Source organism: Saccopteryx leptura, chromosome 1, assembly GCF_036850995.1.
Source record: "Saccopteryx leptura isolate mSacLep1 chromosome 1, mSacLep1_pri_phased_curated, whole genome shotgun sequence".
Lineage (NCBI taxonomy): Eukaryota > Metazoa > Chordata > Mammalia > Chiroptera > Emballonuridae > Saccopteryx > Saccopteryx leptura.
This window is the reverse complement of record NC_089503.1, coordinates 309,331,838-309,349,972: the sequence shown is the minus strand read 5'-3', so window position 1 is coordinate 309,349,972 and position 18,135 is coordinate 309,331,838. Positions and strand designations below refer to the sequence as shown.

Below are 18,135 nucleotides of genomic sequence, written 5' to 3'. Positions count from 1 at the left end.
GGGGTGTGTGGACACACATCCCCAGCTCAGGATAGTCAGGACACACTGGAGGCCAGGCCAATGTTTTGGAGAAGCTGAGGCTTTAAGAGACAATGTGACTTTCTTGCTGTCGCTCAGAAAATCCCCAGCAGTCAGGACTCCCTCCTGGAAGTGGGGGTGCCCTTCCCTTAATGCAGTCCTGTCTCTCCTTCCCCATTTAGGGCGACTCGGGCGGCCCACTGGTGTGCAGGGAGCCCAGCGGCCGCTGGTTCCTGGCGGGGCTGGTCAGCTGGGGCCTGGGCTGCGGCCGGCCCAACTACTTTGGCGTCTATACTCGCATCACCGGTGTGATTGGCTGGATCCGGCAGGTGCTGACCTGAGGAGCTGCCTCAGGGGCCCACCACCTGGACTCAGAGAGCCCAGGGCACCCATTAAGCAGGGGAACAAGGATTCTGGGGTGGCAGGGTCCTGTGGAAGCCAGAGTAGCCTCCTATCCCCTGCCTGCTCCCTGACATCAACCCAGAGAGGACACAAGGAGGGAGGAGGGCCGACAAATGGTGGTCAAGACTTTCTGGTGTCCAAATGGTCACCAGGCCAGCCTGTTGCCTCCTGATTCTTTCTCCTCCTGCCCCGCCGTCCACTGCTGGCTTAGGGGGTAATGGTTCAGCAGTGAGGATGTGGCTTCCAGGTCCCAGTAGGAGTGTCTGAACCCCCACCACCTACCCCACCCCAGTACAGAGGCTGCTTGGGCAGCACCCGCTCCAGAAAGCAAATTCCAGCCTGTGACACCCCCGGCCTAATGCAAGAGGGAGGGGTGGAAGTGACCTCAGGAGGGGCCCTCAGAGCCCTGGAGATAGCCAAGTGGGCTGGCTGCCACTGTGAGCCAAAGGGAGGCAGCACCGGTCCAGGGTTCTTGCCACACCCCTACCTGCCTCTGGACCTCCCTTGCCCACTCTCACCTCTAGGTGAGCGTGGCTGCCCTGGAATAAACCGTCTGACCCAAGGCCCTGTCTTGGAGATTGAATGGGGCCCTAGGCACCAACCTCATACCCTTGACTGAGCAGACTCTACTTCCTGCGCAGCCTGTTTGCCAACTGTCCAGAGCCAGTGGGGTCAGTGGCAGCAAGGGCAGCCTCCAGGACAGCTGCCCAGGTCCCAGGAGCAACCCCAGGCAGGCAATGGTTGGTGACTGTTAGGCCAGCGGCTGTCTCCATGGCCATGCAGGTTCACATTGAATTTGGGCAGACAGTAAAAGAACAGCGGAGCCGGAGGATGGTGGGCCATTCTGTTTATTAAAGTCTCGTAAGGGCCAACGAGCAAACAAGCAGGAAAGACCACTTCCCTTTCTTCTAGGGCTCCCAAAGGCTGGACTCACTCTCCAGCTTTACCGGAGTCATAGGCCCCCACCAGCCTCAGCAGGGCTCCCAAGCCCCTCAGCGTGTGCTCTCTCTATGTCTCTATCTCTCTGCACTCTTCCTAGCAAAACAGGCTGGGGGAAAAAACAATCGCCCCTCCCAAGCAAGAAGGCAGTCCACAATTTGCAATCTGCTGCTCCGAGGGCAAGCACCAGCCTATAGACACATGGTGCTGCCTCAATACATGCAAGCAAACTTAAAAAACATTTCTTTACCCAACAGTGACCCTCAGGTCAGAGTGAAGATTGGGACAAGTGATGTACTCCTTCTGAAACCCTGGGAGGAAAATAAGGCTCAAAGAGGGGTAGAGATATCCTCATGGTCCCACCAGAGGTGGAGCCTGGTGCTAAAAGCCGTTTCCTGTTCCCAGTCTACCACTTTCCCACCAGCATGACCCTCTGCAGTCTGAGTCATTTATTCAGTAAGCATCTCACAGGTTTCTACCAAGTGTCAAGTACTGTGCTGGGGCCACAGTCACAGAACTTGACTCCTGATCTCAGAAGGGGTGGAGATGACAATTTCCTGTGAAGGCTCTGGAGTAGCCTCTAAGTCAGGGAAGTCAGGGAAGGCTACCTAGAGGTGAGACTTGAGTTGGGGCTCCAAGGTGGCCAAGGTGGGGTAGGACATTCCAGGCAGTGGAACAACATACGCAAAGGTATAGTGTCCCTAGGCCCTGGCAGTTGGTTCAGTGGTAGAGTGTTGGCCTGGCATGTGGATGTCCTGGGTTTGATTCCTGGTCAGGGCACACAAGAGAGGTGCCCATCTGCTTCTCCACCCCTCCCCTTCACACTTCTCTCTCTCTCTCTCTCTGTCTCCTCTCCTCCTGCAGCCATGGCTCGATTAGAGTGAGTTGGCCCCAGGTGCTGAGGATGGCTCCATGGCCTCTGCCTCAGGCGCTAAAAAATTGGCTCCAGTTGGAACCAAGCAAGGGCTCTGGATGGGCAGAGCACTGCCCCCTAGTGGGCTTGCCAGGTGGTTGCCAGTCAGGGCACATGCAGGAGTCTGTCTCTGCCTCCCTTCCTCTCACTAAATAAAAAAAGTAAGAAAGGTATAATGTCCCAAAGTATATGGTATATTAGGGAATGGTAAGCTGTTTTGTTGTTGTTTTTTTTCTTTTGACAAGAGAGAGACAGACAGGAAGGGAGAAAGATAAGAAGTATCAACTCATAGTTGCGGCACCTTAGTTCATTGATTGCTTTCTCATTTGTACCTAGAGGGCTGAGGGAGCTCCAGCTGAGCCAGCAACCTTGGGCTCAAGCCAGCAACCATGGGGTCATGTCTATGATCCCATGCTAAAGCCAGCGGCCTCGGGCTTTCGAACCTGGGTCCTCAGCATCCCAGGCTGACATTCTACCTACTGCGCCACCACCTGGTCAGGCATGGGAACAGTAAGCTGTTTTTAGTTAAACAGAAGTTGAGGGAGTGCTGCTGAAGACTCTACAGCAGAGGTGTGACATACGAGTGATTCACATGTTCAAACAACCACTGGCACTCAGTGTGGATGGAGCGGGAGACAGGGAGGCCAGCGTAGAGGCCACTGCAGAACTCCAGGCAGGAGAGGATGGGGCCTGGCCTGGGTAGGGCTGTGGGGATGGACATAGGATTGAGATGAGTGAAGGAGGAGACACCCAGGCCCACTCTTCCTGACTGGTCTGGCATCTGGCCTGAGCAGCTGGCCACTGGAGGACCCACTTCCTCACTTGGGGCACCTGGGGAGGAAAAGGCTGTGGCAAGTATCATGAGCCAGCATCTCTGGGAGGTGATTGGGAGGAAACAGAGGATGAGGGAAAGAGAGACACTAAAGGCAATAGGAGGCGGAGGATGTAGCCAGAGACTGGAGGAAGACCGAGGAGGGGTCTTAGCACCAAGGCCATGGCCTCAGTCGGGGGTGGCCAGGCCCTGGGTCGCTGATGCCTCCAGGATGCAGTGGTAGAGGAAGGCAAGAGCCAGTATGGATAAGCCTTTCTTGAAGCCTAGCTGGGAGGAGGTAGGGGAGCCTCAGAGGAGACCTGGACTTGAGGGAGGTGCTACCTGTCCACAGGTGTATGAGCAGCCCAGGAGCACACTTGCCTGCCAGCCCTGGGCGTGTCTGTGGGGAGGAGCCAGCAGGTGGAGCAAATGCGTGGCTGGACTCCTTTTGGCTGGGGCAGGATGTTGAAGCATTCCTACCCCAGTAGGCCCACAGGGCAGAGAATACTGAGTCTTTTACTTACTCCAATCTTAGAGTTGCAGGGGGAGTGGGGCGGGGGGATTAATCTGTGTTTAACAAGCCTCCTTCCTGGTGGACTTGTTTGCAGCAAAGTTGGACATAAAGTGTGAGTTCAGCTTCAGCAGAGTGCTCTGAGGGGAAGTGGTGAGGGCCTCCGACTGCTGAGCAGCAGGGCCTCACCTGGCCCTGGGGACAGCTTCTGCACGGCTTTGCAGGGGTGTCCCCCAGCAGCAATAAACTACGCAAAGAGGACACTCAGCAGGACTAGGAAGAAGGAACTAGCCAGGTGGGACGGGATGTGTTCCTGGTAGGGCAGGAGAGAAGCCAGGGTCCAGGGTACTCTAAGAGTGGAACGGGTTCTTGGGTGTACGTATTTCCTGGGACTTGCGCTGAGGGTAGAGCAATGGCGGGGAGTGGGGTAGAGGTGACTAAGAGTTGTCAGCAGGAAGCAGGTTGGGATGGAGCAGAGGTGGCTCAGGCAGCAGTGGTGCCAGCAAGCAGAGGGCCCTCTGAACAGTGGGACAAGGCTGGCAAGCAGGAGGACAGGAGCCAGTCAGAAGGCCCTGGTCTACTGGATCCCGACCCCCTACCCCCTCAGCCACCACGGCAGGCCTAGGGCTGCCTGGAGGCAGAAACAGACCCTATGACTCAAGAGGCTTGGAAGTCATTTAATCCAACCACTTATTTTATAGATAAGGAAACTGAGGCCCAGAGAAGGGTGGGCACCAGCAAGGGAAAGTTGATGCTATTGGCATCTGGGCAGAGGATCCAGCCAGGAGTCCCCTACCCCCTACGGGGGAGTGACAAACAACAGGGCAGTGTCCCTGGGCTTTAGGAAAAAGCCTCATGACCTTTGGGTCATCTATCCCATCCTGAGTTTAACCCACCCCCCAAAGTGATCCAGAATAAAAGAGGGAGGCGGCCAGGCTGGTTGCTTCTTCTGATTTTATTACACAGTGGGGCCAGACACAGCTGAGAAGTACCCAGCCGGTATGTCATAAATGCAGGAAGTCCCCTGAACAGAGGAGGGAGTGTCCCCCTTTCCCTTATCAGCAGTTCCTGACTGGCCCCACTGCCCCTGCCGAGCCACTGCCTGCCCACTCCTGGGCAGGGCACTCTGTCCCCGGCATACCGACATGTGGGAGCAGTCCAGGTGAAGGCCGAGTCACCCACGGCCCCTTCAGACAGGGCCAACCCCCACCCTTCATCCTTCACCAATATCCAAACCTCCTCTGGGGCTAAACTGGTCCTTCCCCTCAAGGGAAGGGTGAAGGGGGACCACCCTGGGTGGGCACTTACTCCCCGAGGGAGTGCTTTCTGGGACTCTGCTCCCTTAGATGTAGCCTCACAACAACCCTGTGAGGTAGGTGAGGGGAAGAGTGAATCCATCAGACAGACAGGGAGACTAAGGCTCAAGGAGGTGACGTGACTGGGCCAGGAGGGAGTATATCCACCATGCAGCTGGGGGTCTGGGAGGAAGGGACATAGGGGCCTGGGAGACACAGCTGGACAGCGCCACACTTTGGCCACAGGCAGGCGGCCCTGCCCAGGGGTCCCAGGACCCACCAGGGAGGCAGGAGTAGATCACAGCCCCGCAGGTGTAGACAGAGGTGGCAGCGGGCAGAGCGCTTCCTCCACCTCGAGCTGGGGGCCCACCCCATGGTACAAAAATAAAGGACTTCAGATCGGAACCCCAACTGTCTGGAGGTGATCTGGGGCCTCACATCCGGGTGCCTCTGGCTTGTAACAGCTAGAAAATAAGAGGGAAAGGGGCAGGGGAACGGGTGGGGGGTGGTCAGAACACCGGGAAGGGATGAGGGGTGGGGCCGGTGAGGAGAGGGCGATGAGGGGCCAGAGGACAGAGAGGAGATTGAAATGGAAGGAGGGAGGGGTGGGGGAGAGAGGGAGAGAGAAAGAGGCAGGTGAGTCACAGGGTCCCTTCTGGGAGGAGGGAGGGGGGCTGAGGCCCAGAGAAGGTGGATTCAGAGCCCGGGGAAGGGGGGAACAGGAAAGGGACCCAGCTCTCCTGTCTGGGAGCCCCATGCCTCATTCTGGGCTGCTGGTAGCTGCCTAGGAGGCCAGGTGCTGCCAAGACTCTGGCCAGCGGTTCAAGGCCAAGAGAGGCAGGTCACAGAGAACAGCTATCTATCCCCACTTTAGAGGCAACCAACATTTTAGAGGGGCAGTGACTTGCTCCAAGTCACACAGCAGGCAGGCAAGATTGAGTTGGGGCTTCCGGGCACCTGACCAGGGCCTTTTCAGCCACACCCCGATCCTTAGCTGACTCCTCCTAGGCCAAGGGAATCCAAGCACGGCCGGTGCTTCCCACCCCTGCAGAGACAGGGAACCCAGTGCCACAAGGCGTGAGGCAGGAGCTCCTCTGTGCAAGCGGGGAGACCAAGGCCCCTGGCTTGTCTCCCTTCCCTCCTTCCCAGCCTGCTCTGGCACTGATGGGCAGATGCCAGTTTCCACCCCCAACTTTCCTCTCCTCTCAGAGCCTCCTACCCAAGGCCAAGATAGGCCAAGAAACTTTGGTGAGGGGAGAAAATCAGCCAAAAGTCTGGCCCAAGTCCAAGGAACAAGAGATGATCACCCTCCTGGCCTCCGCCCTCCCGCCAGCTCCACCAAGCGACAAACCAGGGGCGGCAGCTCTGGGGGCGGGCGAGGGGTGGAGCAGAGGCCCTCACTGCCAGCGAAGCCTCAGGTGTGAGGGGGTGCAGACAGGAACCTGCAAGGAGGAAATGTGAGGAGGAGGCGCAGAGGTGAGGTGCTGGGGCGGGCGGCCCAGCCTCAGAGGAGCCCGGTGGGGGCGGCAGGCCCAGAGGAGGGGCAGCCACACTTCTTCCCAGGCCAGGAGGCGGGAGCTGCCAGGAAGGGCGCAGGAGGTGGCAGGCAGGATGCTCTGAGAGGCAAGGCCGGGGCGCCTGGGTGCAGGGCGCAGGAGGTTGGGGCCAGGGTGGCCCCGGGATGGAGGTGTGAGCAGGCAGAGAGAAAACCCGGACAGGGGCAGAGAGGGAAGAGGCAGGGTGCAGATGAGATCCAGGAAGAAGAAGAGGTGGATGAAGATGAGGCAGGACCTCCAGCAGGAAGCGGAGGAGGAGGAGGCGGTGGTAGGAGGGAGAAAAGGTTAGCGGGATCCTGAGATGACTGGGCTGCAAAGAGAAGTGAGAGAAGGGATGGTTATGCAGGTGAGGCGCCAGGCAGACGGCTGAGCTAACCCTGGTGGCCCGCCCCCAGCAGCCCCCGGCCCCCCAGGTTCCGAGGCTGGCTCCGGCAGGGAGCAGGCGGGAGGCTCCGGCTCCTGTTAGCAATCATTCTCCTCGGGGGTGGGCTGCACCTTTCTCCTGTGTATCTGCCTCCACCTGCACCTGTTCCACCTCCACCTCCTCCTCCTCCTGCTGCTGCTCCTCCTCCAGCTGCTCCTCCGCGCTCTGTGAACCAGCCGGCGGACCCAGGGAAGAAAGAGTGGAGAACTAACGAGGGGGCCTGCGGGCGGCTGTCCCCACGGGGCCCAGCTCAGGGCAGGCGGGCAGGCTAGGGGAAGGGAACCTCCAGCAGAGGGGAGGGCTACAGCCAAAGAAGCCGGGCATCTTGTCCAGCCCCCCGGGAAGCCTGGGAAGGGACTGGAGGAACCAGCAGAGAACGGGCCCTGGTGGGGGGCTCGTGGTCGGTCTAGCGGCTGTGACACGGCGCAGGCTGAGTGAGGGGAGGAAGAGGACTGGGGTGGGTGTGTGGCTGGCTGGGGTCTCCTTGAGGAGGGCCTGGGAAGGCCTCATTTTAGGAGGGCTGCCTCAGACTTGAAATGAAGCCAGGGAAGGGCAAGGGCAGACATCACCCAGACCTGGGATGCCAGCAACAGGCTGTGGCACCCCAGGTCCCAAGGCTTTGTCCCAGAGGCAGAAGCAGAAGGCTCTCTCTGCACCCCTGCAAGACAGGGCCAGCCACTGGCCTTGATGGGGGAGATGGGCAAAAGAAGTCACAGGGAAGGCAGACAGACAGACAGGAAGCCAGAGGTCATATCTCCAACACACAGGACAGGCCCAGAAGGAATGGTCTCCCTTCCTCTAGGCCTGGCTTGCTGCCTGTCCCATTGGCCCTATAGGAGGTCTTTGAGGCTTCCGACCAGCTGCGGGTCCAGGGTGGAAACACAGGGTAGACCCCCCAGAATCACGACCCCACTCCTGCAGAGTGCCGAGGAGGGGGCCTGGGAAAGGGGCAGGACTAACAGACTTGGCATCCCCATCCTGGCCTAAGCCAGCTGGGGTCGCTGACCCGCCCCTGGGAATCAACTGGCCGTTAGGATCCCAGAAGTTCCAAGCTTGACAGCACCAGAGAGGATGTGATCTACCCCCCTCAGTTTTCAGAGAATATAACGAAGGTGCCAAGGGTACAGGATTTGTCCAAGGTCACACAGAGTGAGGCATACCATGCCCAGACCCCAGTCCAGTGCATTCCTCCTTGTGCCACGCTGCCCTATGGTCACCATGTGGCCACCATTTAAGTGGCAACTAAGTCACTCTCGCTGTGCCCTTGGGATGGTCCCATCTCACTGCTCCCCGAGCCTAGGCCTGGGTGACCAGCGTGAGCAGACAGGACCACAGGTGGCATGGGATGTATGGCATTGGCTGTGACCAGGGGTTATGCATGTGCAGCGGGAGGGAGAAAGAAGAAGCAGGGATGACTCTGTGGAGGGCAGGGAGGGAGGGAGGAAAGCGGAAGGCTGAAGCTGGCGGCTCACCTTGGTTTTGCGGCTGGACTCAGAGCTCAGCCCGTGGGGGGAGCTGTGGAGCTCCTTGGATACCACGCACAGGAACTCCGCCTGGTCCTCACTGCCGTAGTTATAGGAAGAGCCGATGTTCACCAGCTAGAGGGGTGCCGCACGGGGAGAAAGATGACAGGTCCAGTTGGGGGGCAGTGAGAAGGGAGGAGGTGGACATTAGCACTTGTCAAGATACCAACTTGTGTCCTGACCTGGCTGCTTGCTCAGGCACATCCCTGGGTTTCCTGAGAACAACTCTGGGCTAAAAGTCAAATCTCCCCCCTCCCCCATCTCCACTGGGCCTGGCTGGGCCTGGGCCCTGGACGAAGGGGTGGTATCACTGCTGCCCCTCCCTCCCACCCCACAGCCCTGGCCCAGCCTAGATCTAGCAGACCACTTCCTAAAAGCAGGAGACCTATCATGGGCAGGCTGTCACCTTCTGTACCAGATGTGCTGAAACAGCCCTAGAACCAGACTGGCATGGGGGAGCCCCAAAGAATATTCTGTTCATTTTTGGAAGCAGAGGTAGGATGGCTCACTCACTCCTTAGGCCAGAGGATAAATGACCAGTGGTCCCTGACCTACTGGCTCTGACTTGCAATTGCCAAAGACTCTCATAGGCTCTCAAGGGCGGTGCCACCTTTATTCTGGGGTTCCTAGAATAACCACACCCACTGGCCCTCTGGCTTGTTAAAGACCCTGCACATGACAGGCCTCACTCAGCCCGCAGGGACCCTCAACCCACAGGCAGAGAAAAATACCAGCTGATCCAGCAGACAAGGCCTGGAGAGGGGGTGACCTGCTGAAAGGCCCCAGCCAGGAAGAGTAGACCTGGAGTTAGACTCAGATCCCAAGGCCTCTCTGGGGTCTTACAAACTTAAATACTTCTAATTATTTGCATGATGCCAACTTGTGCCAATGTCTAGAGTCCTACCCTGGGCTAGGGACTTTATCAGTAATCCTTCTAATCTTCATAACAGTGTGAATCATAGATTAGGAAACTGAGGCCCAGAGAGATGTGATTGCATGTCACTGGTGAGGCCTAGATGTGAATCAGGCCTCTGGCTCCTGGATGGGGCTCCTTCCTCCACACTGGCAGCCACCCCAGGGAGCCCAGCCTTCTCCCTCCTCCACCCTCCACAGGGAGCATGTCTGTGGCTGTGGATAAGGGGCTACTCAGGCCTTTCTCCTTCTCTAAGGGCAAATCTGATCTCAGGTTAACTCACCGGCTCTGCTCCTCTGGAAACCGGAGGACGCCTGCTATAGTAATACTAGGGCAACACCGCTTATGATAATAAATTCCCTGATGGGGAGCCTGCACCTGGACTGGGAACTAGAGGTCACTATAAATTCCTCAGAAGCCGCAGCTCTGGTCTCCCCTGAATGTGGCAACGCCTGTAACTAGGTACATCCCTTGCAGATGCAGGGAGCTGTGCTTATGGAATTGTTCCAGGAGGTGTTAACCTTACGCAGGCTTGGCTCACCTATGTGGATCTCAACTCCTTGCAACCGAGCTGTCACTTGGGACCAGAGACTCGCTCATACTACCGTATGGACTACTACCGGTTGCTGTGAACACTCCCACCGAGGAGGATGCGTGGAGTTGCCCGGCAGCAAGTGGGGCTTCCACTCTCTCTGTCTCGGTCAATCTGTTGCCAAAGTGTGGCCTTCCCTAATTTTGTCTACTTAAACTTAAGAAGACCTCCACACCCCAGGTGGAGGCGGCAATGGAGAATTCAAGGCTGTAGCTGAAGGAAGCGAGGGGCCTGCTTTGCCTGGAGACTGGGAGATCCTGGGCATGGTCCCCATGTCCCCAGCCCACCTGCTCAAAGCGCCAGCCATCAGACATGGTGGACACCATCTGTGTGAGCTCCTCTTCCTGGCACTGCAGCACGCGGTACACGTGCTTGGGCGGGACCTGGAGGCAGAAGGGCAATATGAAGGGTACTTATGGGGGCAACGGGCACCCCAGGAGGGGGATGAGCACCTGCCTTCTCCCTAGCTTCTCCCTCCTCCTACACCCTAGAAAGAGAAGAGGAGGGCGGCAGTGTGGGAAGACGGGAGCCATGTTCCAAGTGCCGACTGTGCCGGGCACTTGACATTCGTGATCTCAATCCTTCCAAACACTCTAAATTACGGGATTTTTTCATGGAGGCTCAGAGAGGGTCAGTTACTTGACCAAAGTCACCCAGCTAAAGAGTGGCAGAACCAGAACTGGAACACAGGTGATGCCAGAGGGAAGGGAGGGACTTGGGGGGACATTCTGGATCATTAATGGAGACAGGCCCTCCAGGAGGCACGGAGCCCCCTGCCTTCAATCTGAGGCTAGGAGATGGTGCCTTACAACCTGTTTCCTACCACACCTGGCTCCTGGATGGGGCTCCTTCCTCCACACTGGCCAGCCACCCCAGGGAGCCCAGCCTTCTCCCTCCTCCAACCTCCACAGGGAGCGTGTCTGTGGCTGTGGATAAGGGGCTAGCCAGGCCTTTCCCCTTCTCTAAGGGCAAATCTGATCTCAGGTTAACTCAGATTGTTTCTGCCAGGGCAGTGGACAATCTCTCCAGCTCCTCCTACAGACTTGTCACTGAGGCCCAGGGTTCAAGCTCAGAAATGCCAGCTCCAACAGGTGTACTGTGCCCACCAGGGGACCACCTGATTCCATGAAATAGACAATTTACTAATCCTGTATTGCTCCCCAAAGGGCTCCCTATACCCCCACACTGAACCCATTTCACCTGTGAGGAAGGGAAGGGCGGACAGTTCTTGGCCCTTCTGTATTCCACCACAGGAAATCAAGGTCCTGAGAGGGATGTGCTTGGCCCAAGGTCACAGAGCAAACAGATCCAGGGCAGGGAAAGAACCAGTGTGTATCTCCCAGCCTGGGGCTTTGCTGGGCAGTCTGGGAGCTGGACAATTACCCTGCCCCCCCCAACCTTTCTCCCGCCTCCCCCCCTCTGCCCACCGCCCTCTCCCCATCACTAACTGCTCGGACTGTGGGTGCTGCCCCACTGCTCCCCTGCTCCCTGACCTGGGTGATGGTGTAGTCCTTCTCCTCCATCCGGTCTTTGATGATGCGAATCAGTGGGCCGATGTTGTAGAACTCAGCTTCCTCCAGGACCCCTGGCACAGACAGAACCGTCCCTGGATCACTCTCACTGCCCCCATGTCTTTTCGACCTCCAAACGTACCTCCTGTTCCAGTCACACGAGGGTGACAAGCATCTCTGAATTCAGGGGTCAAGCAAGAAGGAATATTTCCCTCCTCGTATCCTACACTCTCTGTGGAAAGGGTGAGATACCGCCACTCAGTGGCCCAACATGTCTGCCGTGATGAGCATGGTGACTGAGGGATGCCTACCAGTCTCCTAATCTGGGGGCTGCTCGGGAGCTATCAAGAGGCAGCAGACTTGTTGGAACTGGACCCTAGAATGCTACAATGAGAAGGGCCTTGGCTGACCCTTATTACAGGCTCCCCTCCATGAGGCACATACCAAGGGCCAGGCGCTAAGCTAGGCATTTTCCATTCTTTATTGCAGTTCATTCTCAGAACTAGAAGTAGGTAATTCCATTGCCCCACAGAAGAAATGGGAGCCAAGGGCCAGAAAGAGAAGCAGCTCATCTCAGTCCACACAGCCACTGAGCGGCAGCTCTGAGATTTAAACTCAAGCCCTACTAACTTCAGAGCCCACTGTAAATGCATGATCCTTGTGCAGGTGCATATCCCTGACCACCATACTTTACAGTTTGTGAAGCCCCTCCTGGGCTCATCCCAAGCCCTGGGGACATGAGGAAGCAGGCATTATTGTGCCCATACTGTTAAGGAAACGGAACCACCTCTCCAGTGAAGTGGACCGGCCCCAAGCCTTTGGACGCCCCTAAGCTCCTTCAGGTCAGGGACTCTTCTGATTGTTTCCATGACTGGTTTGTGGGCTTCCTAGGCACAGGGCCCATGTCTGACCCACCCGCTGTTCCCGGTGTCCACACAGCACCTAATATAGAGCTGGCGGTCAGTGAGTGGTGCTGTATTAGGGCCCCTCGTGGAGCCCTGTGGATGACAAACTAACACTGCATCACTGGTCCTCAGGGCACTGGTCCACATTGCACTAAGTGATGCGCTTGTGTCAGCTCCTCTATTCCTCACAGCAGCTCAGCAAGTGGGTGCTACTGTCACCCCATTTCACAGATGTGGCACCAAGGCACAAAATGATAAGTGACTTTTCCGGTGTCACACCTAGCAAGTCTCCTCCCAGAACCCCCGGCCCCCTGCACGGAGGTCTAGCCTTGTCTGAAGGTGCTGGGATGGCAAAACAGGGAGAAACCCAGAAACTGTAAACAGGTGTTGGCTATGACGCAGCTGGAGTGTTTTTCTCCTCCCTAAGGGACATGCTCCTGGGCCCAGGCCATGCCCATGCTACCTGTGCTCCCAGAGGGGCTCTCCGGGAAGCTGTGGGCCCTGCTGAGCCAGTGTCCACAGTGGGCTCTGACTTTGAAGTCCTAGCCCACTGGGGACCCACAAGGGAAGAGAGATGGGCTGTGCTAGACACACACAGGGTACATGACATTAGCTGTTGTAAAATATGCTCTGCCCAGTGTAGATCACCACCTACACTTCATATCCAGGAGGTGGAGGCTCAGAAAGAAGAAGTGACAATGTCCAAGCTGGCCTGGCCAGGTCAGCTGACCCAGAGCCACACCCTGTGCCCCAAGGAACGGTTGACTAGGCACTGAGTGTGGTCCCTGCCCCTGGCTGAGGCTCTTTCCAGAGGCCATCCCCCCAGGCAAGGTTTTCCCACTATTTACTGGGCCCAGAAGTCAGCATCTACAGGGTCTCAGCCACCCAGGTCTGGGAGGGTCGAAACCCCCGCTGGGGACAGGCTCCCTCCTTTCCTGCCTCTGCCCACAACCAGCACTCTGCTGCAGAAGTTACTGAACCGGAGGAAGAGTCCTCCACCTGCTGACTGCAAACCCTCACCAGGCACCCGAGATGCTGGATCACCCTGCCCAGCTCCAACCTGCTCACACCTGGTCCCAGGAGGCCAGGAGAAAGGGCAGCCCTGTTCACAATGGAGGCTGCTAGCCTCACTGGCTCCCTCTAACCTCTGCCGGCATATTTCCATCACCTCCGCAACAGTGAAAGCACAGGCTGGTCAGCTTGGCAGAGCCCCTGGGCTCAGCCCAGGCAGAAGCTTTGGGATTCAGCCCTATCAGGGATGGGAAGAGGCAGGGAACACTGAGGAAAGAAGCTGTTTCTCCAGGCTGGGAAAAATGGCTTTGGATCTCCACAGAAGGCCTGGCAGGCTGCAGAGGGCAGGGCTAGTATGTGCGCCCGGCCAGCCCCCTGGACCAACTCACCCTCCTCAGCCATGTCCTTGTCCAGCACCAGCTTGCCATGCCGCAGGAAGTTCAGGATGGGCCCGAAGTAGGTGGGGTCGCGGTCAATGAGGTAGGCCCCAGTCTCATCCTAGAGGTGAGGGGCACAGGCTGTGAGAGGGGAAGAGTGAGGTCTCCCCCTGTCTACCCCTCACTTCAGGACAGGAAGGAAGGAAGGAATAAGAGCACAGAGTCTGTTATTCCCTGGAACGAAGTAGCATGATGGAGGAAAAATACTCAAATTCTGCCTCTGCCTCTCCCTGACTGTGTGACCTTGGGCCAGTAATTTGGCCTCTCTGAATCTTACTCCTCTCCCCCATAACTAGGGGTCACTATGAGCATCCAGTGAGGTCTCAGTGGAACCCGACCCAAGGTAGGGCTCCTTAGAGGTATTGTTCCCTTGAAGCAAGCCCTACACTGTCTCCACCAAATCCCCAGTCATTCTGGGTGTTTGTAGGTTTCTGAAGGAGCCGCTATCTCACTGGACACCCTCAGCCTGCAGGGAGGCAGGGAGGCACAGTGGGCAGGTCTATAGGGAGAAAAGAGCATCAAGAGGTGAGGGAGCTGGCTCAAGGTCACAACATCAGATGGTCAGGGATTGGGGCAGAAGGAGGCCTTGAGGTCATCTCCAGACCAGTGTCCCCTCGTTACAGACAGGAGGCTGAGCCTGGACCAGGGAAGGGGCCAACCCTAAAGGTCAGGCAAGCAGTTTACAGCAGAACCAGATGGAACCCCAGACCAGGTGCCTGCCAGCCGAGCACCGCTCCCAATGCAGCCCAGCTCAGAGAGCGCCCTAGGCCTTCTCCACCCAGCTCCCTGCACACCTAGGCCTCCCACACCCCAAAGGGAGGGAGAAGCAGCCTGCCTCACCCACTCCTTCCCCCGTGCAGTGTGAAAGTCCCGTTTGGGAAGGACTGAGGGCCCTACGTGTCTGTCTGTCTGTCCCCACAGCCCCAAAGAAGGGGGGAGACTTGGATCCCATCCACCAGCCTCCTGGAGTGGGAGCCCAGGGAAGTCTCATAAGCTACAAATGACCGAGGCCCGGCGTTCTCCCGTTGCCAAGGCAATAGGCATATTCCTCGCTCTCGGATCCACTTCCTCCTCCCCTCCTCCAGCCAGTTCTTCCCGCTTCTGGCTCTTTGTAAATAAAACCTGCCGGTTCCCAGCCCGGAGGCCGTGGCGGACCAGAGAGCCCAAAGCCCTAGACCCCGAGCCCCACACCGCCCACCTAAAGGGCCTCACCCGGTCCGACTGCAGCTCTTCCCCCTGACACAGGCGGCTAAGAAAGGACTTCTGCTCCCGGCACAGCGTCTGCCGGGTGGTCAGGAACACCGTGCCCCCCACGTTGAGCCGCACCCACTTGCCCCAGCCGCCCGCAGCGCGGCCGCCCGCCCCCGCCGTCGGCGCTGCCTCCCCGGCCTCCATCCTCATTTCTGGGCCCCGTTTCTGCATCCTCCCGGCTCCCGAGGGCTGGAGGCGGGCAGGTACTGCGCGCGGGGCATGCTGGGAAATGTAGTCCGCGCCGCCGGGAGCTGGGGCGCCCGGGTTGAGGGTCCCCGGATGCCCGCAATCTGCCTTTCTGGGAGGCCCACAAACTGGGGTCTCTTGAAGAAGCCCAGTTGGGCAAATTACTGTGTTTATGCAAAAGTCAAGTTCGGAGTCACTGGGAAAATAGTGGGTGATACCCTAAATCAGCAATCCTCCCATTTATTTTCCACGTTATTGATTTCCCTTTGTCCAAGCTGGGTTATCAAACAGCTGATAAATGTGGGAAGAATTCCATAACACTTACCTGTATCTGTTTTCTAATATTCTTTCCTTCTGCCCTTTGTATGAGGGCGGGGTGGAGAGAGGGGAGCTGGTTCTTTCTCCACATCAGTTCTTTGAAGGCAACATAGTTGGGCTTAAAGTTGACTGAGCACCCACTGTATTCCAGATGCTTCCTGTATCTATATTATTCACTGAAGCTCTCAGCAGCCCTGTGAGGCTGCTGTTACTATATCCATCGTATAGATGAGGACTCAAGTGAAGTGACTGGCAGCTGGTGAGTGGCAGGCTGGCCCAAACCCAGGTGGGTTCCAAGTGCATTTCCAGCACCTTGCCTTTCTCCTATTTCCTTGCCATGGATTGTCAGCACTCATTGGGCAAGATTTCTAGGAAGGAAAAGTGGACGGGGCACTGGATCAAAGTCTGGAGAACTGGTTTTCATCCTGACTTTTGTAAAATGAGGTAAGGGGAGAGAGGTCTCAGTTTTCCTAGCTATAATTAGGAAAGGGATAGGAGGAGCCAGATAACTCCAGAGGGGGCACTGACATGGTAGATACTGCAGGATGGGGAAAGAGAGGGGCAGCTCTTCATGAAATCTGGGACCAAGTAGGCACAAGGGCTAAAAGGGCAACTGTCCTTAACTTTCTCTCTGATGTTTCAGTCCTGGTCTTAGACTGAGAGGGAAGGGTCTGAGTCTACCCGCACTGACTGCAGTGTTACACACACAGGCCCTGCACATTGCGCAGCCTGACCCCATGCTGGGGGAGGGTTCTCTGTTACCACCCAAGGCTCTGTTTTTCTCCATAAAGCAACTTCCTCTCTGAACCTCAGTTTTCTCTCCTTTTTTTTTTTTTTCATTTTTCCGAAGCTGGAAACAGGGAGAGACAGTCAGACAGACTCCCGCATGCGCCCGACCGGGATCCACCCGGCACGCCCACCATGGGGCAACGCTCTGCCCACCAGGAGGCGATGCTCTGCCCATCCTGGGCGTCGCCATGTTGCGACCAGAGCCACTCTAGCGCCTGGGGCAGAGGCCAAGGAGCCATCCCCAGCGCCCGGGCCATGTTTGCTCCAATGGAGCCTTGGCTGCGGGAGGGGAAGAGAGAGACAGAGAGGAAAGCGCGGCGGAGGGGTGGAGAAGCAAATGGGCGCTTCTCCTGTGTGCCCTGGCCGGGAATCGAACCCGGGTCCTCCGCACGCTAGGCCGACGCTCTACCACTGAGCCAACCGGCCAGGGCAGTTTTCTTTTTTGAAAATTAGGAATTGTGGTAGTCCTAGAGCATTGCTGTGAAAATCAAATTATATAATAATGTCTGGAAAACACCTGGCATAGTCCCTGGTTTTAGTATATTGAATGAATGGATGAACGAATGAATGAATGGAGTTATGAACTGGTCTTGAAAGACCAGCAGGGCTCCTGGCACTCAGTGAGCCTCAACCAATTTTAGCTAGAACTGGTCTTGAAAGACCAGCAGGGCTCCTGGCACTCAGCGAGCCTCAATCATTGTTAGCTAAAACAAAACCAGAGCAAATTGAAGGTTGCAGGCAGGGGGTGACATAGTCAGGTTTGCAACTGAGATCACTTTGGGGGCTCATTGCCATCCTACCACAGCTGCCCTGCTGATTGTGGCCCTGGAGGTGTCAATGGAGGCTGAGCCAGCACCTCTGGTTTCAAAGTAAAGGGGAAAGCTTAACTGAGCCAGCCTGACCCCCCTTCTTCCTCAGAGCCCTCCCCACCCTCCCAATCCCAGGACACCAGCAACCCTCAGCCAGAATCTAAAATGTTCCCACCTGAAGCAAAAACCTCACCGATGAGGGCAACTAAGAACCAGGTGGCAAGACCCAAGGTCCTTAAATAAAGCTGACAGATGACACACATCCTTACCTGTGGCTGGGTTTTGTCAGGAGGAAGCCATGTTTGGGTGGCAGAGATTGGGGGGTGGGGTACACTCACCGCTGGAAAGGGACTCCGGACCCCTCCCTCCCAACCAGCCATCATTCAGTGCCATCACTGTTTGTTGAGTGACGACTGTGTACCAGACATTAAAACACAGAGATGAAGAAAAATCTCAAGGGTGGTCCCTGGTCTAGAGGGGGCTTCTGTTTGGGGAGGTGGGTTCAAGAGGCTTTGACATAACTCAGAATCCCAGACAGTGCTGTTTGTAACCACAGACGGGGACTCTTCAGAGTTGTTTGCAGCCTTCCCCATTAGAGGATAAAGCCAAACATTCCTCAGATGCTTTCTGGGTTGACAGTTACCCCGGAGGAAAGCCAAATGCTGGTTACACTGCCACCCTGCTGTCCCTTCCGGGAAGAGCAGCTCCAGGTGCTTTTTAATGTGGCTCTGAAATCAACTTGAAAGTGAGCCAAGACAGCAGTCGCTAAGGGACAAAAGCTCCCAGACAAGGTTGCCGGCCCAGGCTTTGTGGCTTGCCAGTTGGGCGGCTTGGGAATGTCACTTCATCTCTGTGAACCCCAGTTGCCCCATTTCCAAATTGGAAATAATAATAGTCAGCTCTAACCAGCCTCCTCCAGGGATACCACTCTCATGCAAACGTCCCTCTGGCTCCTGTGGCTGTCATTCCACAGCTTGAAACAGGAATCACACAGAACCAGCTGCTACTCTCCATTCCCTGG

The 18,135-nt window shown here is 56.9% G+C and overlaps 2 protein-coding genes across 10 annotated transcripts in view; one reads left to right on the top strand and one right to left on the bottom strand.

Annotated features, from left to right (window-relative positions):
- TMPRSS6 (transmembrane serine protease 6) overlaps window positions 1-2,421 on the top strand; it is a 46,188-nt gene extending 43,767 nt beyond the window's left edge. For 2 of the 4 annotated variants that reach the window (XM_066358347.1, XM_066358348.1), the window contains exon 18: window positions 201-2,420. In XM_066358347.1, the coding sequence (XP_066214444.1) occupies window positions 201-359 (159 nt within the window). In that variant the 3' untranslated portion in view covers window positions 360-2,420. Of the gene's footprint in view, window positions 1-200 lie in introns of all 4 variants that reach the window. The other 2 variants (XM_066358350.1, XM_066358346.1) reach the window with 2 other exon arrangements.
- A 2,110-nt stretch (window positions 2,422-4,531) lies between these two features.
- KCTD17 (potassium channel tetramerization domain containing 17) lies at window positions 4,532-15,197 on the bottom strand. 6 transcript variants are annotated; one of them, XM_066358314.1, is made up of 9 exons: window positions 14,974-15,197; window positions 13,714-13,822; window positions 11,391-11,482; window positions 10,185-10,280; window positions 8,342-8,467; window positions 6,941-7,034; window positions 6,681-6,755; window positions 6,241-6,331; window positions 5,145-5,353 (listed from the first exon to the last, which is right to left on the bottom strand). In XM_066358314.1, the coding sequence occupies exons 1-9, from the start codon at window positions 15,181-15,183 to the stop codon at window positions 5,284-5,286; spliced, it is 963 nt and encodes a 320-aa protein (XP_066214411.1). In that variant the 5' UTR covers window positions 15,184-15,197; the 3' UTR covers window positions 5,145-5,283. The 6 variants fall into 6 exon arrangements, with proteins under 6 accessions (XP_066214407.1, XP_066214411.1, XP_066214409.1 ...); XM_066358312.1 differs by lacking the exon at window positions 6,681-6,755; XM_066358310.1 differs by lacking the exons at window positions 6,241-6,331; window positions 6,681-6,755 and having other exon boundaries at window positions 4,532-5,353.
- Window positions 15,198-18,135: the final 2,938 nt, after the last annotated feature.

Coding starts and splice junctions, on each gene's coding strand:
- KCTD17 (XM_066358309.1), bottom strand. CDS start 15,183: ATGCAGAAACGGGGCCCAGAAATGAGGATGGAGGCCGGGGAGGCAGCG. Junction 8,468..10,184: donor ATGGCTGGCGCTTTGAGCAG/GTGGGCTGGGGA, acceptor GCACCCCTCTAG/CTGGTGAACATCGGCTCTTC. Junction 7,035..8,341: donor AGTCCAGCCGCAAAACCAAG/GTGAGCCGCCAG, acceptor GCTGGTTCACAG/AGCGCGGAGGAGCAGCTGGA.